Source organism: Ceratotherium simum, chromosome X, assembly GCF_057802395.1.
Source record: "Ceratotherium simum simum isolate JZ-2026a chromosome X, ASM5780239v1, whole genome shotgun sequence".
NCBI classification, from domain to species: domain Eukaryota; kingdom Metazoa; phylum Chordata; class Mammalia; order Perissodactyla; family Rhinocerotidae; genus Ceratotherium; species Ceratotherium simum.
In genome coordinates this window covers 123,331,469-123,350,938 of record NC_141940.1, presented here as the reverse complement: position 1 = coordinate 123,350,938, position 19,470 = coordinate 123,331,469, and the positions used below count along the sequence as shown (strand labels likewise).

At 45.1% G+C, this 19,470-nt stretch overlaps 1 protein-coding gene across 2 annotated transcripts in view; it reads right to left on the bottom strand.

The window, feature by feature from the left end:
- Positions 1 to 17,810, bottom strand: part of ANOS1 (anosmin 1) — a 189,651-nt gene extending 171,841 nt beyond the window's left edge. Inside the window, exon 1 of one of the 2 annotated variants that reach the window (XM_087426605.1) lies at positions 17,544 to 17,810. In XM_087426605.1, coding sequence (XP_087282731.1) covers positions 17,544 to 17,750 — 207 coding nt within the window. In that variant the 5' untranslated portion in view covers positions 17,751 to 17,810. The remainder of the gene's footprint in view (positions 1 to 17,543) is intronic. The other variant, XM_004440765.3, reaches the window with a different exon arrangement.
- Positions 17,811 to 19,470: the final 1,660 nt, after the last annotated feature.

Below are 19,470 nucleotides of genomic sequence, written 5' to 3'. Positions count from 1 at the left end.
GAAAAAAGCTATAAACTAAAAACAAAATATGGAGAAAACATCTCTAAATTTCATAAGTAAATGAATTCCCATCATTTCTCTTGTCCCAAGCATTAGTATGATTGATGACATTTTTGGAAGGTCATGGATTACTTTGCAAAATTAACGTTTCCTGTTTCATTAAATGGATTCTTTGGTTTATGTTTTCATTTCTAGACTTATGAAACTGTCACTTCTTTGAATATAACAAGAAATTAGCTATGAAATTTAAAAAGTCATCAGTGATTGCTGGATACTAAACTGAGGGGAAATATGCATTTTTGTTTGCTGAAGGTGATTTAAAATTATGAGCATACCAATTCAGAAAATGCACTTCCTTAAAATAAAGATTTTGATCAGCACATATTATGTGACTTTTCAAGTGGTAACAAGGTATTGGTCTTACTTTTCAAAGAAAGAAGATGATATGAAAAACAAAATTAGAGCATCACGGCAGAGTGAGTTGTATCCTTTGTCTCTCCACTCTAAGTTACAACTAAAAAGACATTCATTAACCAACAGTGGGTTTCCCACACAGCACAACAGGACCCCTGAGAGATCCACACAGCCATACATATGAAGGTGGGTGGACTGGATCCCCGGAAAGTGGTGGAACTGGGTGAGCAGACCCTTCCTCTTCCCCAGCTGCAGTAATCCACATTGCAGATGCTCACACAGCAGCTGGTGCAACTGTAAGAGGAGGCAGGGAAGCCTGGCCTGCATGTGAATGCCCATGGGAGTGCCCACCATGCTGTGGCAGCCTTGCCTGTGGGAACACTCCCCACCGAGTGGCAGCCACTCAGCCTCCACAAGGGAGCCCCACCCACCAAGCACAGTGGCTCAGTTGAGCCACCCATGAGCGCAGAGCAAGCCCACACATGAAAGAAAGTGCCCCTCCCCTCCTGCCTAGCACAGCAGCTTGGATGGCCAGTCCTCTGCCAACCACAGCAGTCCCACACGAGAGCAACCCACCGGTGGAGCACAGAGGACCCACCTGTGTGTGCGTCCATGAACCACCAAGTGGCTGCGGCCAGCCCACACAAACACTGAGCAGCCCTACCAGCACAACTTCCAGTGGATGAGGCAGGATCAGAAAACACAACTCCTGCCCCCACCTCAGTGGTGAGGTGGAATCTGCGACCTGATGCTACCACAAATGCACTGGCAAAGGATCAAGTCATCAAACACCCTGAAGAACTACAGTAATACTTCAGAGCAGAAGGAAAATGACAAGTCACCAGAAACCAATCCTGAAGTCACAGAAATTTACAATCTAAATGACAGAGAATTTAAAATAGTTGTCATAAGGGAACTCAATGAGTTACAAGAAAACTCAGAAAGACAGTTTAATGAGTTCAGGAATAAAATTAATGAGCAAAAGAAATTCTTCACCAAAGTGATTGAAGCTGAAAAAAAAAAAAAAACAGAAATTCTAGATATGAGAACACATATCTGGATGTGAAAAACACAATTAATGAGATAAAAAATAATCTAGAAACCATAAAAAATAGAGCTGACATTATAGAGGACAGAATTAGTGATTTAGAGAATGAAAATACAGAAATGCTTCAGGTGGAAGAGGAGAGAGAACTAAGATTTAAAACAAATGAAGAGGGGCCAGCCCAGTGGCATAGTGGTTAAGTTTGTGCATTCCACTTCAGTGGCCTGGGGTTTGCCGATTTGGATCCTGAGCGTGGACCTACTCACTGCTCATCCAACCATGCTGAGTTGGCGTCCCATATAGAAGAACTAGTAGGACCTACAACTATGTACTGGGGCTTTGGGTATAAAAAAGAAAAAGAGGAAGATTGGCAAAAGATGTTAGCTCAGGGCCAATCTTCTTCTTTTTCAAAAAAAAGAGTACATTAAAAAAAATTCTTCAAGAACTATCTGACTCAGTTAGGAAAAGCAACACAAGGATTATAGGTATTCCAGATGGAGAAGAGAGGGAGAAAGGAACAGAGAGCTTGTTCTAAGAAATAATAGCTGAGAACTTTCCAAACCTGGGGAGGAAACTGGACTTACAAGTACATGAAGCCAATAGAACTCATAATTACTTCAATGCAAAAAGACCGTCCTCAAGGCATATAATATTAAAACTGGCTAAAGTCAATGATAAAGAAAAAGTATTAAGGGCAGCAAGGCAGAAGAAAATAACCTTGAACCTGATAAGGAACCTCTATCAGGCTTTCAGTGGATTTCTCAGCAGAAACCTTACAGGATAGGAGAGATTGGAATGATATATCCAAAATACTGAAAGACAAAAGCTTCCAGCCAAGAATACTCTATCCAGCAAAACTACCCTTCAGATATGATGGAGAAATAAAAACTTTCCCAGATAAACAAAAGCTGAGGGAGTTCATCACCACTAGACCTCCCTTACAAGAAGTGATCAAGGATGCCCTTATATCTGAAACAAAAAGGCAAAGGTTTACAAAGCTTTGAGCAAGGAGATACATAGACAGACAAAATCAGAAAATGGCAGCTCTCTATCAGAACAGGTTAGCAAACACTTAATTATAACATAAAAGATAAAGGGAAGGAAAGCATCAAAAATAACTATAAACACTTCATTTTAATCACAAATTCACAACACAAAACAGAATAATTTGTGACAACAATAACTTAGGGAAGAGGAAAGGGATGGAACTTGCTTAGGCTAATAGAGATATGAGGCTATCAGAAAATGGACTATCTCATCTATGAGATCTTTTATACCAAATCTCATGGTAACCACTAAAGAAAAAAACCAAAGCAGAGCTGCAAATCATAAATAAAGAGAAAACCATCACAGAAAACCACCAAACTGAAACAGCAGTAGAAATAAAAGAGAAAAGAAATAACGGAAATATAGAACAACTGGAAAACAAGAGACAAAATGGCAGTATTAAGCCCTCGTGTATCAATAATTACTCTAAATGTAAATGGATTGAATTCTCCAATCAAAAGACACAGAGTGGCTGGATGGATTAAAAAACAAGACCCAAAAATATGCTGCCTCCAGGAAACACATCTCAGCTCTGAAGACAAACATAGGCTCAGAGTGAAGGGATAGAAGACAACACTCCAAGCAAATGGCAAGCAAGGGAAAGTAGGTGTTGCCATACTTATATCAGACAAAGCAGACTTCAAGATAAAAAAGACAATGAGAGACAAAGAGGGGCAGTATATAATGATAAAAGGGACATTCCACCAAGACGACATAACACTTATGACTACATATGCACTAACACAGGAGCACCAAAGTATATAAAGCAACTATTAAGAGACCTAAAGGGAGAAATTGACAGCAACACAATAATAATAGGGGACCTCAACACCCCACTTAGATCAATGGATAGATCATCCAGACAGAGAGTCAATAAGAAAACAGTGGCCTTATATGAAATACTAGACCAGATGGACTTAATAGATATATACAGAACATTCCATCCCAAAACAGGAGAATACACATTCTTCTCAAGTGCACATGGAACATTCTCAAAGATAGACCATATGTTGGGAAACAAGGTAAGCCTCAATAAATTTAAGAAGATTGAAATCGTATCAAGTATCTTTTCCTACTACTATGCTATGAAACTAGAAATTGACTACAAGAAAAAGGCTGAGACAGTCACAAATATATGGAGACTAAACAACATGCTACTGAACAAGCATTGGATCAATGAAGAAATCAAAGGAGAAATCAAAAAAATACTTAGACAAATGAAAATGAAAACACAACATACCAACTCTTATGGGATGCAGCAAAAGTGGTACTAAGAGGGAAATTTATAGCAATACAGGCCTACCTCAACAAACCAGAAAAATCTCAAATAAATAATCTTAAACTATACCTAACAGAACTAGAAAAAGAAGAACAAATGAAGCCCAAAGTCAGCAGAAGGAGGGAAATAATACAAATTAGAGCAGAAATCAATGAAATAGAGACTATAAAAACAATAGAAAGAACAATGATACTAAGAGGTGGTTCTTTGAGAAGAGAAACAAAATTGACAAACCCTTACCCAGACTCACTAAGAAAAAAAGAAAGACAGCTCAAATAAATAAAATAAAGGTGAAAGAGGAAAAATCACAATGGATACCACAGAAATATAAAGGATTATAAGAGAATACTAGGAAAAACTACATGCCAAAAAATTAGAAAATCTACAAGAAATGGATAAATGCTTAGAATCATACAACCTCCCAAAGCTAAATCAAGAAGAAATATAGAATCTGAATAGACCAATCACAAGTAAAGAGATTGAAACAGTAATCAAAAACCTCTCAAAAAGCAAAAGTCCAGGACCAGATGGCTTCTCTGGAGAATTCTACCAAACAAACATTCAAAGAAGATTTAATACTGATCCTTCTCAAACTCTTCCAAAAACTCTTTCCAAAAAGTTGAAGAAGACAGAACACTTCCTAACTCATTCTATGAGACCAATATCACCCTGATACCAAAGCCAGACAAACACAACACAAAGAAGGAAAATTACAGGGCAATATCACTGATGAACATAGATGCAAAAATCCTCAACAAAATATTGGCAAATCAATACAGCAATACATTAAAAGGATCATACACCATGATCACATGGGATTTATACCAGGGATGCAGGGATGGTTCAACATCCACAAATCAATCAATGTGATACACCATATTAACAAAATGAGAAATAAAAATCACATGATCATCTCAATAGATACAGAAAAAGCATTTGACAAGATCTAACATCCATTTATGATAAAAACCCTCAATAAAATGAGTATAGAAGGAAAGTACCTCAACATAATAAAGGCCATACATGACAAATCAACAGCCAACATCATACTCAACAGTGAAAAACTGAAAACCATCCCTCTGAGAACAGGAACCAGACAAGGGTGCTCACTCTTACTGCTCCTATTCAACATAGTACTGGAGGCTTTGGACAGAGCAATTAGGCAAGAAAAAGAAATAAAAAGAATCCAAATTGGAAAGGAAGAAGTGGAACTCTTGCTGTTTGTGGACGACATGACTCTATATATAGAAAACCCTAAAGAATCCACTAGAAAACTACCAGAAATAATCAACAACTACAGGAAAGTTTCAGGGTACAAAATCAACCTACAAAAATCAGTTGCATTTCTATACACTAATAATGAACTAGCAGAGAACTCAAGAATATAATCCCATTTACAATCACAACAAAAAGAATAAAATATCTAGGAATAAACTCAACCAAGGAGGTAAAACACCTATACAACAAAAACTATAAGACATTATTGAAAGAAATCGAAGAAGACATAAAGGAAATGGACAGATATTCCATGTTCATGGATTGGAAGAATAAACATAGTTAAAATGTCCATACTACCTAAGGCAATCTACAGATTTATTACCATCCCAATCAGAATCCCAATGACATTCTTCACAGAAATACAACAAAGAATCCTAAAATTTATATGGGGCAACAAAAGACCCCAAATAACCAAAGTAATCCTGAAAAAAAAAGAACAAAGCTGGAGGCATCACAATCCCTGACTTCAAAATATACTACAAAGCTATAGTAATCAAAACAGCATGGTACTGATGTAAAAAACAGACACACAGATCAATGGAACAGAATTGAGAGTCCAGAAATAAAACCACACGTCTGTGGACAGCTAATCTTCAACAAAGGAGCCAAGAACATACAATGGAAAAAGGAAAGTCTGTTCCATAAATGGTGCTAGGAAAACAGGACAGCCACATACAAAAGAATGAAAGTAGATCATCACCTTAGACCATAAACAAAAATTAACTCAATATGGATTAAAGACTCAAATGTAAGACCTGAAACCATAAAACTCCTAGAAGAAAACATAGGCAGTACACTTTGTCATAAGTCTTAGCAGCATCTTTTAAAATACCATGTCTATTCAAGTAAGGGAAACAAAAGAAAAAATAAACAAATAAGACTACATCAGACTAAAAAGCTTCTGCAAGGCAAAGGAAACCATGAAAAAATGAAAAGACAACCCACCAACTGGGAGAAAATATTTGCAAATCATATATCCAACAAGGAGTCAATTTCCAGAATATATAAAGAACTCACACAACTGAACAACGAAAAAACAAACAACCTGATCAAAAAATGGGCAACAGATATGAACAGACATTTTTTGAAAGAAGATATACAGATGGTCAACAGGCACATGAAAAGATGTTCAACATCACTAATCATCAGGGAAATGCAAACCAAACTACACTAAGATATCACCTTACACCGTTAGAATGGCTATAATCACCAAGACCAAAAATAACAAATGTTGGAGAGGATGTGGAGAAAAGGGAACCCTCATACACTGCTGGTGGAAAGGCAAATTGGTGCAGCCTCTATGGAAAACAGTATGGAGATTTCTCAAAAAATTAAAAATCTAAATACCATATGATCCAGCTATCCCACTACTGGGTATTTATCCAAAGAGCATGAAATCAACAATACAAAGAGATCTACGCACCCCTATGTTCATGGCAGCATTATTCACAATAGCTGAGACGTGGAAGCAACCCAAGTGCCCATCAACTGATGACTGGATAAAGAAGATGTGGTACACACACAATGGAATACTACTCAGCCATAAAAAAGACAAAATACTCTCATTTGCAACAACGTGGATAGACCTTGAGGGTGTTATGTTAGCCAGACAGAGAAAGACAAATACCATATGATTTCACTCATATGTGGAACATAAAAAGACACATGGATAAAGAGAACAGATTAGTGGTTACCAGAGGGGAAGGGGCTGGGGTGGTGGGCATAAAAGGGCATGTACGTATGGTGATGGACAAAAACTAGACTATTGGTGGTGAGCATGATGCAGTCTACACAGAACCTGATTTATAATAATGTATACCCGAAATTACACAATGTTATAAACCAATATGACCTCAAGAAAATAATTTTAAAAGAAAAAAATTTTTTTAATTAAATATTTTTGAGGTCACTCTAAAACAGAATATTATTTTCTGAAGTTGGCAGGATATTAATAACTTGGAAAGCAAAAAGCTTATTAAATGACAGAAGTTACAATTTCAAACAAAAGGATAAAGAGAACGTGAAGTAAGAGTTTTAGTTAGCTTTTTTTTCCCTCTTGATGGGCTACTGTTCCTCAGATTCCCCTGAAGACAGATTTTAGCCCTTCGGGGATTAAAGAACTCCCATTCGTCGCCATCTTCATATGTAGCCTTGAGAATTTTCTAAATTCTCCTTTTCTCAGAATTCCTCATTGTCCAACTTTTTATATCTTAGAGAGATGCTGGAAAGAACCATAAAGTGTAAACACACACAGACATTCCCAAAATCAAAACACAAGGAAAGAAAGTAAGCATATGAGGCACACCGAGTTCTTGGAAGTCACTGTCACACACATACGAGCTACAATGACCACTTGCAAATACTTCATATGTGTCCCACCACCCTACAGAACAGCAATGGCAGCCAAGAATGCAGGTCAAGGCTGAAGTACGGAGGCTTGTGTTCTTCCCAGACAACAAACTCATCTTCTGTGACATCAAGGAGAACAGCTGGGACATTTCTGCAAGGATGTCAGAATGTCCCATTCCTGGGACGTTTCTGCAAGGATCACAATAATACTCTGCTCTTTTGTTAGACAAGTGGAAATGTTGGAAAATCAATTTGTAAGAGAAAAAAATACTCTTCATCTAAGCACTTATGATAATGTGTGATTATATATAGAGATTCAAAAGATGATTCATGATTATAATAGTTTCTTCACTTTAACAACTCTTTGCAACTATTTGCTTAAATGTCTGTCTCTCTCTGGTAGAAAATAATTCTCCTGAGAGCAAAAAGCACATCTGACTTCTGCTGGGTCCCCACAACCTAAGATACCTGAAAGATGATTATATGCGATGGATTCGTATTGATTGGAAGAAGGATTTGGGGGGAGAAATGCACAGGCGATGGTGTTGATGGACTGAGGGTTTCTAAGGCTCTTGCATCATACCAGCAACCTTTCAATCATCCACAACTGTGCCCTCTGTCACGCAGCGGTGCCTCCAGGAGCCAGTGAGAGATTGAGAAACGTAGGACTATCACCCCCAAAATTTCAAGATTCTCCATTATACCATAGTTGATATTGCCACTCTGTCCCCTCTTGTTGTTAACATCCTGAGAAGCAGGGTCGTGTAGTATAAATATTAGGGAATATGACAATTAGGGCTTGAGTTTCTGCTCTGCAGCCTTGGTTATCTCACTTCCAGACCTTCAGCTTTCCTATCTGTAAAAGAAAAATGACACTCCTGACCTCAGAGAGTTGCCGTGAAGGTCAAATAGATATTTCGTGTGAAGCTACTTTGTCAACACCAAGACACTACAACATGCAGCGCTAAATACCTTCTATCCTGTGGCCAGCGATTCAGGAGAGTTTCGTACTTTGGGCCCACCCCTACTAATTCAGACTGGGGTCCTACCGTCAGCCAAAGCGGAATGGCAGGGAGATGGCGTGGGCAGCCTCCTTCTTCCACATTCTTAGTCCTCTGGGGCTCTTTCTTAGGGATGCTGGCAAGGATCTCCATAGAGATCAACTGAAGAGCATTAGAGCTGCTGGTCGTGTAGCCTGAGGTTCAGCCGGATCAGCAAGAACAGGAAAAACTGGACACACTCCTCTAAGTGTGATGACCTGCTCTTAACTTGTCCCACAGAAAAACAGACTTGAGCTCTGTGACAGCTCTCACCAAGTTCCCACAGCCTGGCTGATAGATGAGGCGCTGACTCTGTATCCTGTCCATAGGAGCCACTGAGGGTCCCCAAGAGACAGACAAGATGGTTGCAAGACTCTGCGTTTACTCAAGTTGGTTGTTCTCCGTTGGAATAGCCCAGATCTTGAGGTTCAGCTCAAGTGCCATCTCTCCTAGAACACTTTCCCCCTCCTCTGAGATCTCACACAAATAAGTCTACATGAGCTCTCACTTGTGGGCTGAGTTGTCTGTTTACAAGTCTTAGCCCGGACGAGACTATAAATTCCTCATGAGCAGGGATTTTACAGTCTCATCTTTGAAACTGCAGCAATCTATCGATATTGGCTGAAATAAATGGAAGTAATTAAAGCAGTGTTTCTTTTTTTTTAAGGGAGAAACAGATCCAGCATCTACAGCCTGTGATTTACATTAAAAGGGGCCATAAACAGGGGCCGGTCCAGTGGCGTAGTGGTTACATTCGTGCGCTCCGCTTTAGCGGCCCGGGGTTTGCAGGTTCAGATCCTGGGCATGGACCTACACACTGCTTATCAAGCCATGCTGTGGCGGCATCCCACATATAAAGTAGAGGAAGATGGGCACGGATGTTAGCCCAGGGCCAATCTTCCTCACACAAAAAAAAATGAGCCATGGAAGGAACACTCCTTCCATGTTCCTTTTCACTTACTGGCTGTCGGGGATCACTACTTCTATCCAACCCACTCCACCATCAGGAAAACGCCTCCCCTCACCTATTTTAAAACCACGTGTGAAATCTTTTAAGAACTGAGAGGGGATTGTAGGTCCCGCGAGATGTGGCTCCCTTGGTTGCTTGCTGAGTAAACCTAAAGTTGGTTAATACTGGAATTAATTATCCTTGCCATCTCCCTAGACCCGCCACTCAGTACTGTGGTTAATGATGTCCCCTTACCCCACCTACTGTCTACCTACCATACAACTATTTCAAGCTTCCTTTAATAGTTTATATTTTTCACGTTTTGCTTAATTTTGAAGGAGCATGAATTTTGAATGAAGGAGCATGATGTGCTTAAATATTGGGCTCAAGATGTGACATCTTTGCTGACATCATCTGGAGATACCAACTAAACTCAAATAACAGAATATGTTCTGACTCTGTGCTTCTTCATTTAGAAGGATTTTTTTAAACGTGTGTAAACTCTCAACATGTTTTTAAAGGGACGGTGGGAAAAAAGTCTGAGCTGCGAGTTGTGAAAGCTGGGTTCTACTTTTACTTCTGTCTACTATGGGTATGTGCTTGCACGAGTCATTTCTATAAGCATCAAGTTGTCTAATCTGAAAAACAAAAGTGTTGAATGAATTAGATCAGGGAGCTCTGAAGGGGGGTGTCTGAAGCAGACACCTTCTGGGTTTTCCAGAAGCAGAGGCTGAAAAGAGGCTTTCTGGGTACGTGACCCACTGCGGGGGAAGCTCTCACTGGAAGGGGGTAAGGAAGCAGGAAGCGGAGCTGAGCAGGGATGTAAGCAGGGAGCTAAGCAGAGCTCAGCTGGACCTGCGTGAGCCTGGTCCCACGCAATGCTTTGGAGCATAAATTGTACGGAAGAGTTAATCTGAGCAGGGGGCTGGCCTCCTAGATCCCCCAGCAGCGAGCCAATGGCCACGATTTGCCCTCATCGAGGAAGGAGGATACACTGTCTTGCTGACAACCATCGGCTGAAGGTTAGTCTCTACGAAGGAGCAGCTGTAAGCTATTAGCAGCTGATACAGGAGCCTGGGGTTGTCGGGGTGAGGGACAGAAGGTCACCAACAGCATCTACTGAGGAGGAATAGGTGTCTGTGACCTATTTTCAATATTTCAGAGAATCCAAAACAAAAGACACAGTTTCCTAAGATGATGGTGCGAAGATAACTAAAATGTCAAGAAGAAGAGTTTTATCAGTCTGCTCTGGTAACGCAGGAGACCTCATGCTGATCTGAAGCTTGATAGAGTCATGGATATCTTTGATTAATACAAAGAGGAAAAACTAAGTTACACTTAATAAATGCCATATGTTGACAGACAACGTGCTTTCAAAATACGGAGTCCAGGCTAAGTGAAATCGAAATGCTGAGAGGTGGCTGGCTGGGGAACTCTAAAGGACTGTGAGCTTACACAAAGCAGCAAAGTGTAAGTTATGCGATAATCTGCACAAGGCCTTGCAATGGGGCATTTGCAATTTTCCCTGGTCCTGTTTTTCATATAAAAAATGTCTTTTGATAATATGGATATGCTTCACTGATTGCTGTGCCCAACCCCCACCCTCCAAAGTGTACAAGAGTAGAACTCTGTAAAGCAACACAAGTGATACATAGGAACTTCTCCATCTCTGAGTTCATACAAGCAATATCCACCAACAGGTTCGTAAGTTTCTCACTGAACCCTACAGTTGTATACCCATTCACTGAAACATACAACAGTAGGTTATACAATGAAATCCGGTGAATCCATTTCAAAGAAATATAGTAATTTCTTAATTTATGATTAAGTTTTTTAAAGGAGGAACACTTTCACCAACAACATTAACTTTTTTTTTAATTTTTTAATTTATTTATTTTTTCCCCCAAAGCCCCAGCAGATAGTTGTATGTCATAGCTGCACATCCTTCCACTTGCTGTATGTGAGACGTGGCCTCAGCATGGCCGGAGAAGCAGCACGTCGGTGCGCGCCCGGGATCCGAACCCGGGCCGCCAGCAGCCCGGCGCGCGCACTTAACCGCTAAGCCACGGGGCCAGCCCAACATTAACTTTTTAACTTAGACCTCCAAACGCACGTACGTGTATATATTACATATATAGACACATATAAATATATACAAAATATAAAAATATATTTAAATGTAAATATATATATTTCTCCTCTAATGATACAGTGCACAAAGAAACGAACAAGTCAATAAGTGTTTTCTAATGTGTTTTGAAAATGTTCTACAATAGTCACAATAAAATAGACTTTTAAATCACATTCAAGGAGAAAACTGCTTCAAAAACTTGAAAATTTGCTATGAATAGCCTAATGTTTGGTTTGGGTCAAATTCATGAATTCTTAGAAACCCAGCCAGAGATCCAGTGACCCAGACCAGGAAATATAACGGCCAAATTTGAGAATGGCCTTTCTTCCCAGGGACTCTCTCAAGGCCTGGCCATTCTGGCATACAACCTAGAACTCACTGCAGGGCAAATGACACATCAGGGCTGAGGATATTCACCACAAAATCACTCCTCCAAGAGCCTGTGAGCAGGGGGCTGAATGGTGGCCGCTAAGGGTTTCCAGGCGCTAATTGTTTGTTTACTTTTCCTTGGAGGAGAGGCTGGTCCTCTAAGCAGAACGAGCTAATCACCAGCTTAGTTCTCTCCTTTGCCAAAACAAACAGCTTCCAATTACTGCTAGGAAAAGCCTGTGATCTCTAATCAGCTACCTAAGCAAGCCTATCAGTGGTGTTTTATAGGGTGAATAATGTCCCATTAAGCAAGAATCTCTTAACACTAATAAAATTCTAGAACCCTAGGGCCAAGGCTGCCAGCAACCTCCTACTTATCTTCCAACAAGATTCCATCCACTTTTTCCCTGAGTAGTCCCGAATTCCGGCAAAGAAATAGACACGCTGTCCCTCCTCTATTGCACATGGCCTACTATTAGACCTCAAACCCTATTTTCTTGAGCTTCCTTTGAGAAAACACAGGCAGAGAAAGAAAGAGCAGGTTCCACGTCTGCTGATACTTAGTGGAATGACTCTATCTTGAAGGCTCCAAGATTCAGCTCCATTGTTGCAATCACGAGCAGAACCGGGCCGGCAGGCCGGGTCTCCACTAGAAATGTCCCAACTAGCATAAGAGAGGAAGTCACTCTCAAGGCAAATGAGATTCACCTAGAAAGAGACAGAGCTTACTGCAGGCACAGTCTCCCTCTTTTCTCTCTTCTTTAATCTTCTAGTGAAGTTGAGAAAACAACTGTGGAGAAGGTTACGGCCAAGTGAGCACAGGTCACCATCGTATCCTTGAACACTAGGGACAGCCCTCTGAAGCACAGCCCTTCGAAGGCTTAAAGCCTTGATATACAAAAAGCCAAACCAGGGCCAGCTTTATGGATGTCAGACCACTGCACACGGCCCATGCGCAGAAGGGGACCCACACCTGGGGCTTAATGGTCTTCCATCGCCATATTGAAATTTGTAATGATTTTTATCCTTTAGTCTGTATTTTGTATGTGAAGTCTGATGGAAGTCTGGAGGCTTGGAGCGCTGGATCACACATGATGCTGCCTCCCACCCCGCCAGGAAAGGTTCTCGGCTGCCCCTCCCTTGCCCCCTGACACCTCAGTCCTCATTCAACCTCTCTCTCCTCGCTCTTCTCCCACAAATCACTGTCACACTCTGTCCCCCGCAGGGACCTGGATGTGGGTGCAAGGAGGGTCAGGGTTGAGCATGCATGCCCTGAAGGGTCCCGTAATATAGTGGTGGCTATCCTAACCGCATGCTGGTAGCACCATGCTGTGTTTGGTGGTGGCCAGCCAGAGCCCAAGACTCCACAGGAACAAGCCTATAGCCCATCCCTGATGCAGGTACCAGTTGCATCCAGCGAGGAGGTTGCAGTACACTTAGGAGTTGCCCATCTGCTATGGGTTGAGCAGTAGGAGGGGGAGACCCCTGGCTCAGCTTCCTGAGGATCCATCTAGAACACAGTGCAGTGCATTGGTCCAGCAGCTGGCAGAATAGGAGACCAGGCATGTGTTACGCCTGAGCAAGTATGGGTGCACACCAGACCCCAGGTACTTGTGAAGGTCTACACCTGTACATGTGTCCTACAAAATCCCCTTGGGGGGCGCCCATCGGGCACACCCCACATTGAGCACTTAGTGAGGGCGTCCTCTCTTCCTCCTTCCCACCTTCCTGAGTCTGGCCTCTGCTTGTCCCTCCAGCCATCTCAAGGCACCCTCCAGGGGAGAGCCAGGAAATCCAAATTGTGTAATGCTGGCGATTCCCCATACAAGTGAAATGCTCTGACATTCGAGTGTAACACTGGCTCTGCACTATACAAAGATGAGCAGTACAGTCTATACTAGTAACTTAATTTTTAAATTTTTCTTTACTGAGAACAGCATTGAAAAGCAAATTTAAAACACCATGGCAAGTCAAGAGAGAAAAGACACAGAAGGAAAAAATTTTATATTTTAGATCCTTTAACACTTTTTTTCTTGCTCTTTGAATAATGGACTGCACGTTTTCATTTTGTGCTGGGTCCTGAAAATTAGGTAGTCAGTCCTGAAGTAAATTAACCAACTAGCCAATGAAATCCTAAAAATAAAAACAAACCCAAAAACCAGTAGCTGTCCCAGGTCGGAACCCAGCCGTACCATTTATGAGCTGTATGACCAACCTACCTCCTCAGCACCTTGTCTCCTTATCAATTACGGGAGGATACAGACAGTACCTTCTCCATAGGATGCTTGTGGGGATTACACGAGATAGCCTTGTAAGACACCCAGAACAGTGTCTCCTAGTTCGTAATCTCCCAGTTAGTGTTAGTTCCTTTATGACCATCAGTTTCATCATCCCCAACATGTTTTAGGATCTCCACCCTGCTGGGCAGGTACTGGTCTCCCACTGGACACAGGAGAGACTGGGAGCTCTGGAAGGTGATTCACCCAAGCTCCCCATCTGCTAAATGGTAACGCCTGGAGGCAGAGCAGACCTGCCTGGCTCCAGAGCCCCCTCCCCTGCTCCAGAGCCCCCTCCCCTGCTCCATCCCCCACAGCTCAGAGCTCATCTTCATTCTGCTGATACAAGGGTGTCCTTCCCAGCTACCTCCGCTGGCCGGATTTTAACCACATGCATATATGATATGTGTGAACTTGAAATGGCCATGTGCCAAATGCCCTGCACGCAGCATCACGGAGCTGGAGACTGGTCCCCCGGGAGGTGCCAGCACGCACTGCCTGTTTTCATGAATGAGGGGCAGCATTCAGCAGTGAAGTGATGCAGTGTAGAATCCATCTCCCTTTCAGTATGAAATTCTAAGCTCTTCTAGGTCAGCAGCTGTGCCAGAGAAGTCACACCTCCCCCGTCACCATTCCCACCTCCTCCGTGCATCAGTATTGGGTCTCTTGTGCTTTCAGGCATGATTGACAGGTGACCCGGCCCTGCAGACGTGGAGACACCAGGTGCGCACCATCTACTCACAGCCCTCCAGCCTAGTTGCTGCAGGACTGGGGGGCGTTGGTAAGTGCACCGAATCGGGGTGAAGACCATTGGATTCCAGCCTCTTCTGCAGGCCTGCTACTGCAGGTCACTGCCCCTGGCAGCTCCGAGTCTCTGTCTACATCATGAGTGCAGAGGGTGGGTTCTTCCTAGCCAAGGCCTGGCAGTTTTCACACCTGAAAGTCCACACAGTTGGCTGGCCTCCAGGCTGGTGACAAGCCTTCTCCCAGCCTTACAAAGATGCCTAGAACTGTGCAAGAGAGGTTGGAAATGGCAACTGCTCCAGAAACAGCCTTCTGCTGGGGCTTATTTGCACAAGTAGGTGGGGTGGGGTGGGTGGGGGGTGACCCTGACAGAAGCAGCTCTTCCAGAAGCTTCCTCTAGCCCCGCCTTCCCTACCCATTAATAAATACCACATGCAGTGTAATGAGTTGCCTGCCGCCAGATTCCTCCACCTCCTCCCAATTATTTAAAAGGGAGGAGGGATAGGGAAGCTTGAGGTTTTATAAGGAGAGTGTGCTGCTGTCTTTTCAAATCTTAAGAAAGCTTAATCCCTACAATTTAGATAAATCAGGCATTATCAGGTTAGAGTAAAACCTCCAAGAATGGCTTTGCAATTGATTGCGAAAGCAGCAGTTACTAAGTCCTAACTGAGTAATTTGCAGCTGATTTCACCCCAGCTAATTAAAATGTAATCAGGATTGTCTGGCAATGTGTATTCTGTCAGCAGTTTTTCTTCGGAAGAGAAATCATGCCAAGAGACCACAAGAAAAGCCTTTCACGGGAATTGGCTTGATCTAAACTGCTCCTTTAGCCGCCGAAACTGTAAAACAAATAAATTACAGCAACTGACAATTCAATAAAAAAAAAGAAAGAAAAGATACTCTTTCTCCCCGGGAATGGGCTGCTCTTTTGGGTTTGTTTTCTTTTGTTGTTTAAACAATAGCGTGGCATCTTCTCAGGAGAGCGACTTGCAAGGCAGGGCAGAGCGGTTTGGAAACGAGGTGGCTGGGGAGAAGCCCTCTCCAGCATGTCCGCGTAATTTCACCGCAGGAGACGAGTACTCGGTTTTCGCTTTCCCTGAAGACCTAGGAGGACCGCAGAGCGTGCCAACTTCTCTGAAACCCACTAGATGTTGCTTCTTTGACTGGGAACAAACAAAACCACACATCATGCAAACTTGGCGAGCTGGTTCAATCTCTGAAGATCCCAACTTTTCTTTCTCGTTGTGCCATTCGGCGCGAGGTTTCATTAGCTCTCACGACAGGATGAACACCCGGAGGGCGACGGATATTTGCCCCAACTCCACGGTCATTACAATCGCCTCCTCTCGCGGCTTGATACCCAAGACCCCCTGGTGAGGGGAGGCCCACTTTACCCCGCCCAGCCGAGAGGGACGCCCAGTTTATTTCTTAAGGGCAGAGGGCTCGGCTTAGAACCCCGCCAAGGAGCTCCAAGTCTCCTTCTGGCCTCCGCAGTTTTCTCTGGGGCGAGAAGTTGGGATCTTGGAACAGGTGAGCAGCTAGGCATAGAAGCGAGAAGGCGAGGGAGAGAACGATGGCAGACGAGAGAAATAAGACGTTTGCTTGAACGATTTCAGAGCGCGCGCTGGGACCGGCTGGGAAAGGCAGCTGCCGGACGGAACTCCGCCGAGTCCCGGAGCGGCTCTCGTGCGCCCATCCGCCACCCGGGTCCCTACGCAAGTCCGCAGGGGTCCTCGCCTCTGTGGACCCCCTCCACAGGCGCCAAGTGTGCTTTTTCCCGAACCTCCTACACACCCTTGCTCACACACTCACACACACACAAGCTTCACCATCAAGCTGAAAGACTCTACAAGGGCTGGGGGCAGATGTTGACCCCGGGACTCTTCTCGGAGCATCCAAACACCGCCTAAGACCCGTATCCCTTGCATCTCTTCCCTTACTCTCCACGCTGTTCATTGGCAAGACCTTGAGGCTTTAGGGCTCCGAATTGCGGCGCGCACAGCCACCCTGGCCCCGCCCCAACACACTCCAGAACACACGACTTGACCCAAGTGATCTGCCTAGGACTCGAATTGTGGGCCGCGAGCTCCGGGCTCGCCGAGTGTGAAAGGCTCAATAGGGACAAAAGTGTCGGCCCGCGGGCACCTGCGGGTCTGGGCACCTCGCGCGGGTCCCCGGGCGCAGCCGCGCGCGTCTCCCGGCCTCGCTCGCAGTGCCGGCGCCGCCGAGGGCCCCAGAGCGCCCGGGAGTTTGCGGGACTCGCCATCAGCCCGGAGTCCCGCGCGCAGAAGTCCCGGGAAACTAACAAATCCACACAACCACCCTTGGAGTCCACAAAACTGCTCTCCCTCCCCAAAGAAATCGCCTTTCGTTTTCCGCTGGGAAGAAGGGGAGTTGGGGAGAGATGCTGCAGGCTTCTTTTTCCTTTCGGGGACAGGGAGGAGGTGGGAAAGGAGGGTTAGAGCACCCCGATGGTAAAATCCACGCCGAGCGAAAGCCGGATCTGCCGGTCGAGCTGGGCAAGAAGTTTGGGCGCCGAGGCTGGGAGGCGCGCGCGCCGTGCGCCCCGCGCGGCTGCCCGCAGCGCCGGGGAGGACCCCGGGCGGGCGGCGGTTCCCGTACCTGGACGTGCTGGAAGAAGGCGGAGATGCGCGTGATCTGCAGGCTGAGGCACCTGGAGGCGCAGCGGGCGCGCTGGACGCTCCCGGCCGACAGCGACTCGTCCAGCCGCCGTGCAGCCGCCGCGCCGGGGCTGGCCGCCAGGCAGCCCCCGGAGGCCGCCAGCCAGAGGCAGAGGGTCAGGGCCGCGCCGGGCGCCCCGGGCACCATGGCTGCGGGTCGGGGGCGCGGGCGCCGGGCGCTGGCCGAGGCTCCCAGCTCCGCGCCGGGGCCGCACTGCCGGGGACCTCGCGGCCGCCGCAACTCTGCTGGAAAGTTCAATCATTCAACTCCAGCCCCCCGCCCTCCCCGCCGACCTCCCTCCCGGCTCGGCCTCGAGGGGTGGGGTGAGGGTGACAGGCGGCCGCGCCATTGGCTGGAAGGAAAGTGAGTGACAGGGGGGCCGGGCGGAGGGCCGTGGGCAGGTCCAAGGGGCTCCCCGGCCCTGCAGTCAAGGGGAGGGCGGGTCCCCACGCTGCGCCTGTCTCCTGGTGGTCCGACGCCCAGCCCACGCCGGCACCTCTACGGACTGCATTCGCTCCGTCTCACCCGCACCTCGCCCCATCACCCAGGTAAACGTCAGGTGTGAGCCAGCCCGGGGCTGGGATGTGAGGTGCTGTCTTGGGAAGGAGGGCCTCGGGACCCCCAAAGGGCGTCAGAACTGCCTAAGGAAGGACCGAGCGCCCTAAAGTTATAGGCTGGCTCCCCAGTTTCTACCCCCGGTCCCAGCTTCGCTCATACTTTAGCATATTTGAATTTCCTTTTTCCCAAGTAGCGGAAAGGAGCTAAGTAACACAACTGAAATGGCTATGAGGCGGGACAGAGGCCAGGCAGGGACATTCGGCTGACATTTTCCTCCTCCTTCTCTCCCTCCCCATTCCTTCTCTCCTTCCTTCTCCCTCCCTTCTTTCCATCTTATTATCTGGGATATCTTCTTCTTATCTTATTATCTCTGAGTACTTAGCTAGTGACATTTGTTAATTAGACCCACACACGTTGCTTCCTCAGGTGTCTGTTTTTCTAGGAAGCACTGTGAGTTATTGAAAACAGAAATCTTTCCTAAACTCTTTCTGTCCCTTGTATGTGCCCCACGCCTCTTGATTCAGCCTTCCGAGCAGTGAAATTGCCAGCCCGTCGTCTCTTGTACTCTTTTCCAATGCTCTTTCTGCACACATGTTCTCCTCCACAGTGGAGGCCACGCCAGAGAAAGAGACACCGCTGCGTTTCTACGACACCATCTGTAATAAAGCTTTATGCTCCCCTGAGCTCCACTGGGAGGTGACAGTGCTCCAGCCCTGCTGCTGGTAGGAGACCCCAGAGAGGGCTGGGATGTGGTCATGAAGGCTGTGCTTCTGGCATGGGGATATTTATGTAACACAGTCCAGTCCAAAAGACTCAAGCACACTCACACTTGGATGCGGAACAACTAACTGGTAGTCCTGTGCACTGACACCTCCACATTCTCATACAGAACAGCACTCACACATTCCAAAACATCGCACCGCCATACACACACAACCAAGCACAGCAGAGTGGCTAGATGCACTCAATCTGCTCGGAAATCCATCACAAAGCTTGACCCCTCTTTGCGTACAGTCGATGGCTCTTTCCAATTTCCAGCCCGCTCTCCCCAGTCTTCTGCACACTTTCCACTCTGCGATTTGGGGATCTTCCTGTTAAATTATAATAACAACCATCTACAGTTATCCTATTATACCTATGATTCTTTTTCAAGTACCTCATCTTATGTATATATTTCTTCACCTAGGTAAGACAGCAAGGCCAATAGATTTAATTTCTTAATGTGTTTCTCGATGAATTAAAAAAATCAGAGTTGTCTTGTTCAAAGGTTCTGTAGGCAGAGCCGGCTTCATGGGTGTGCAACCTGTAC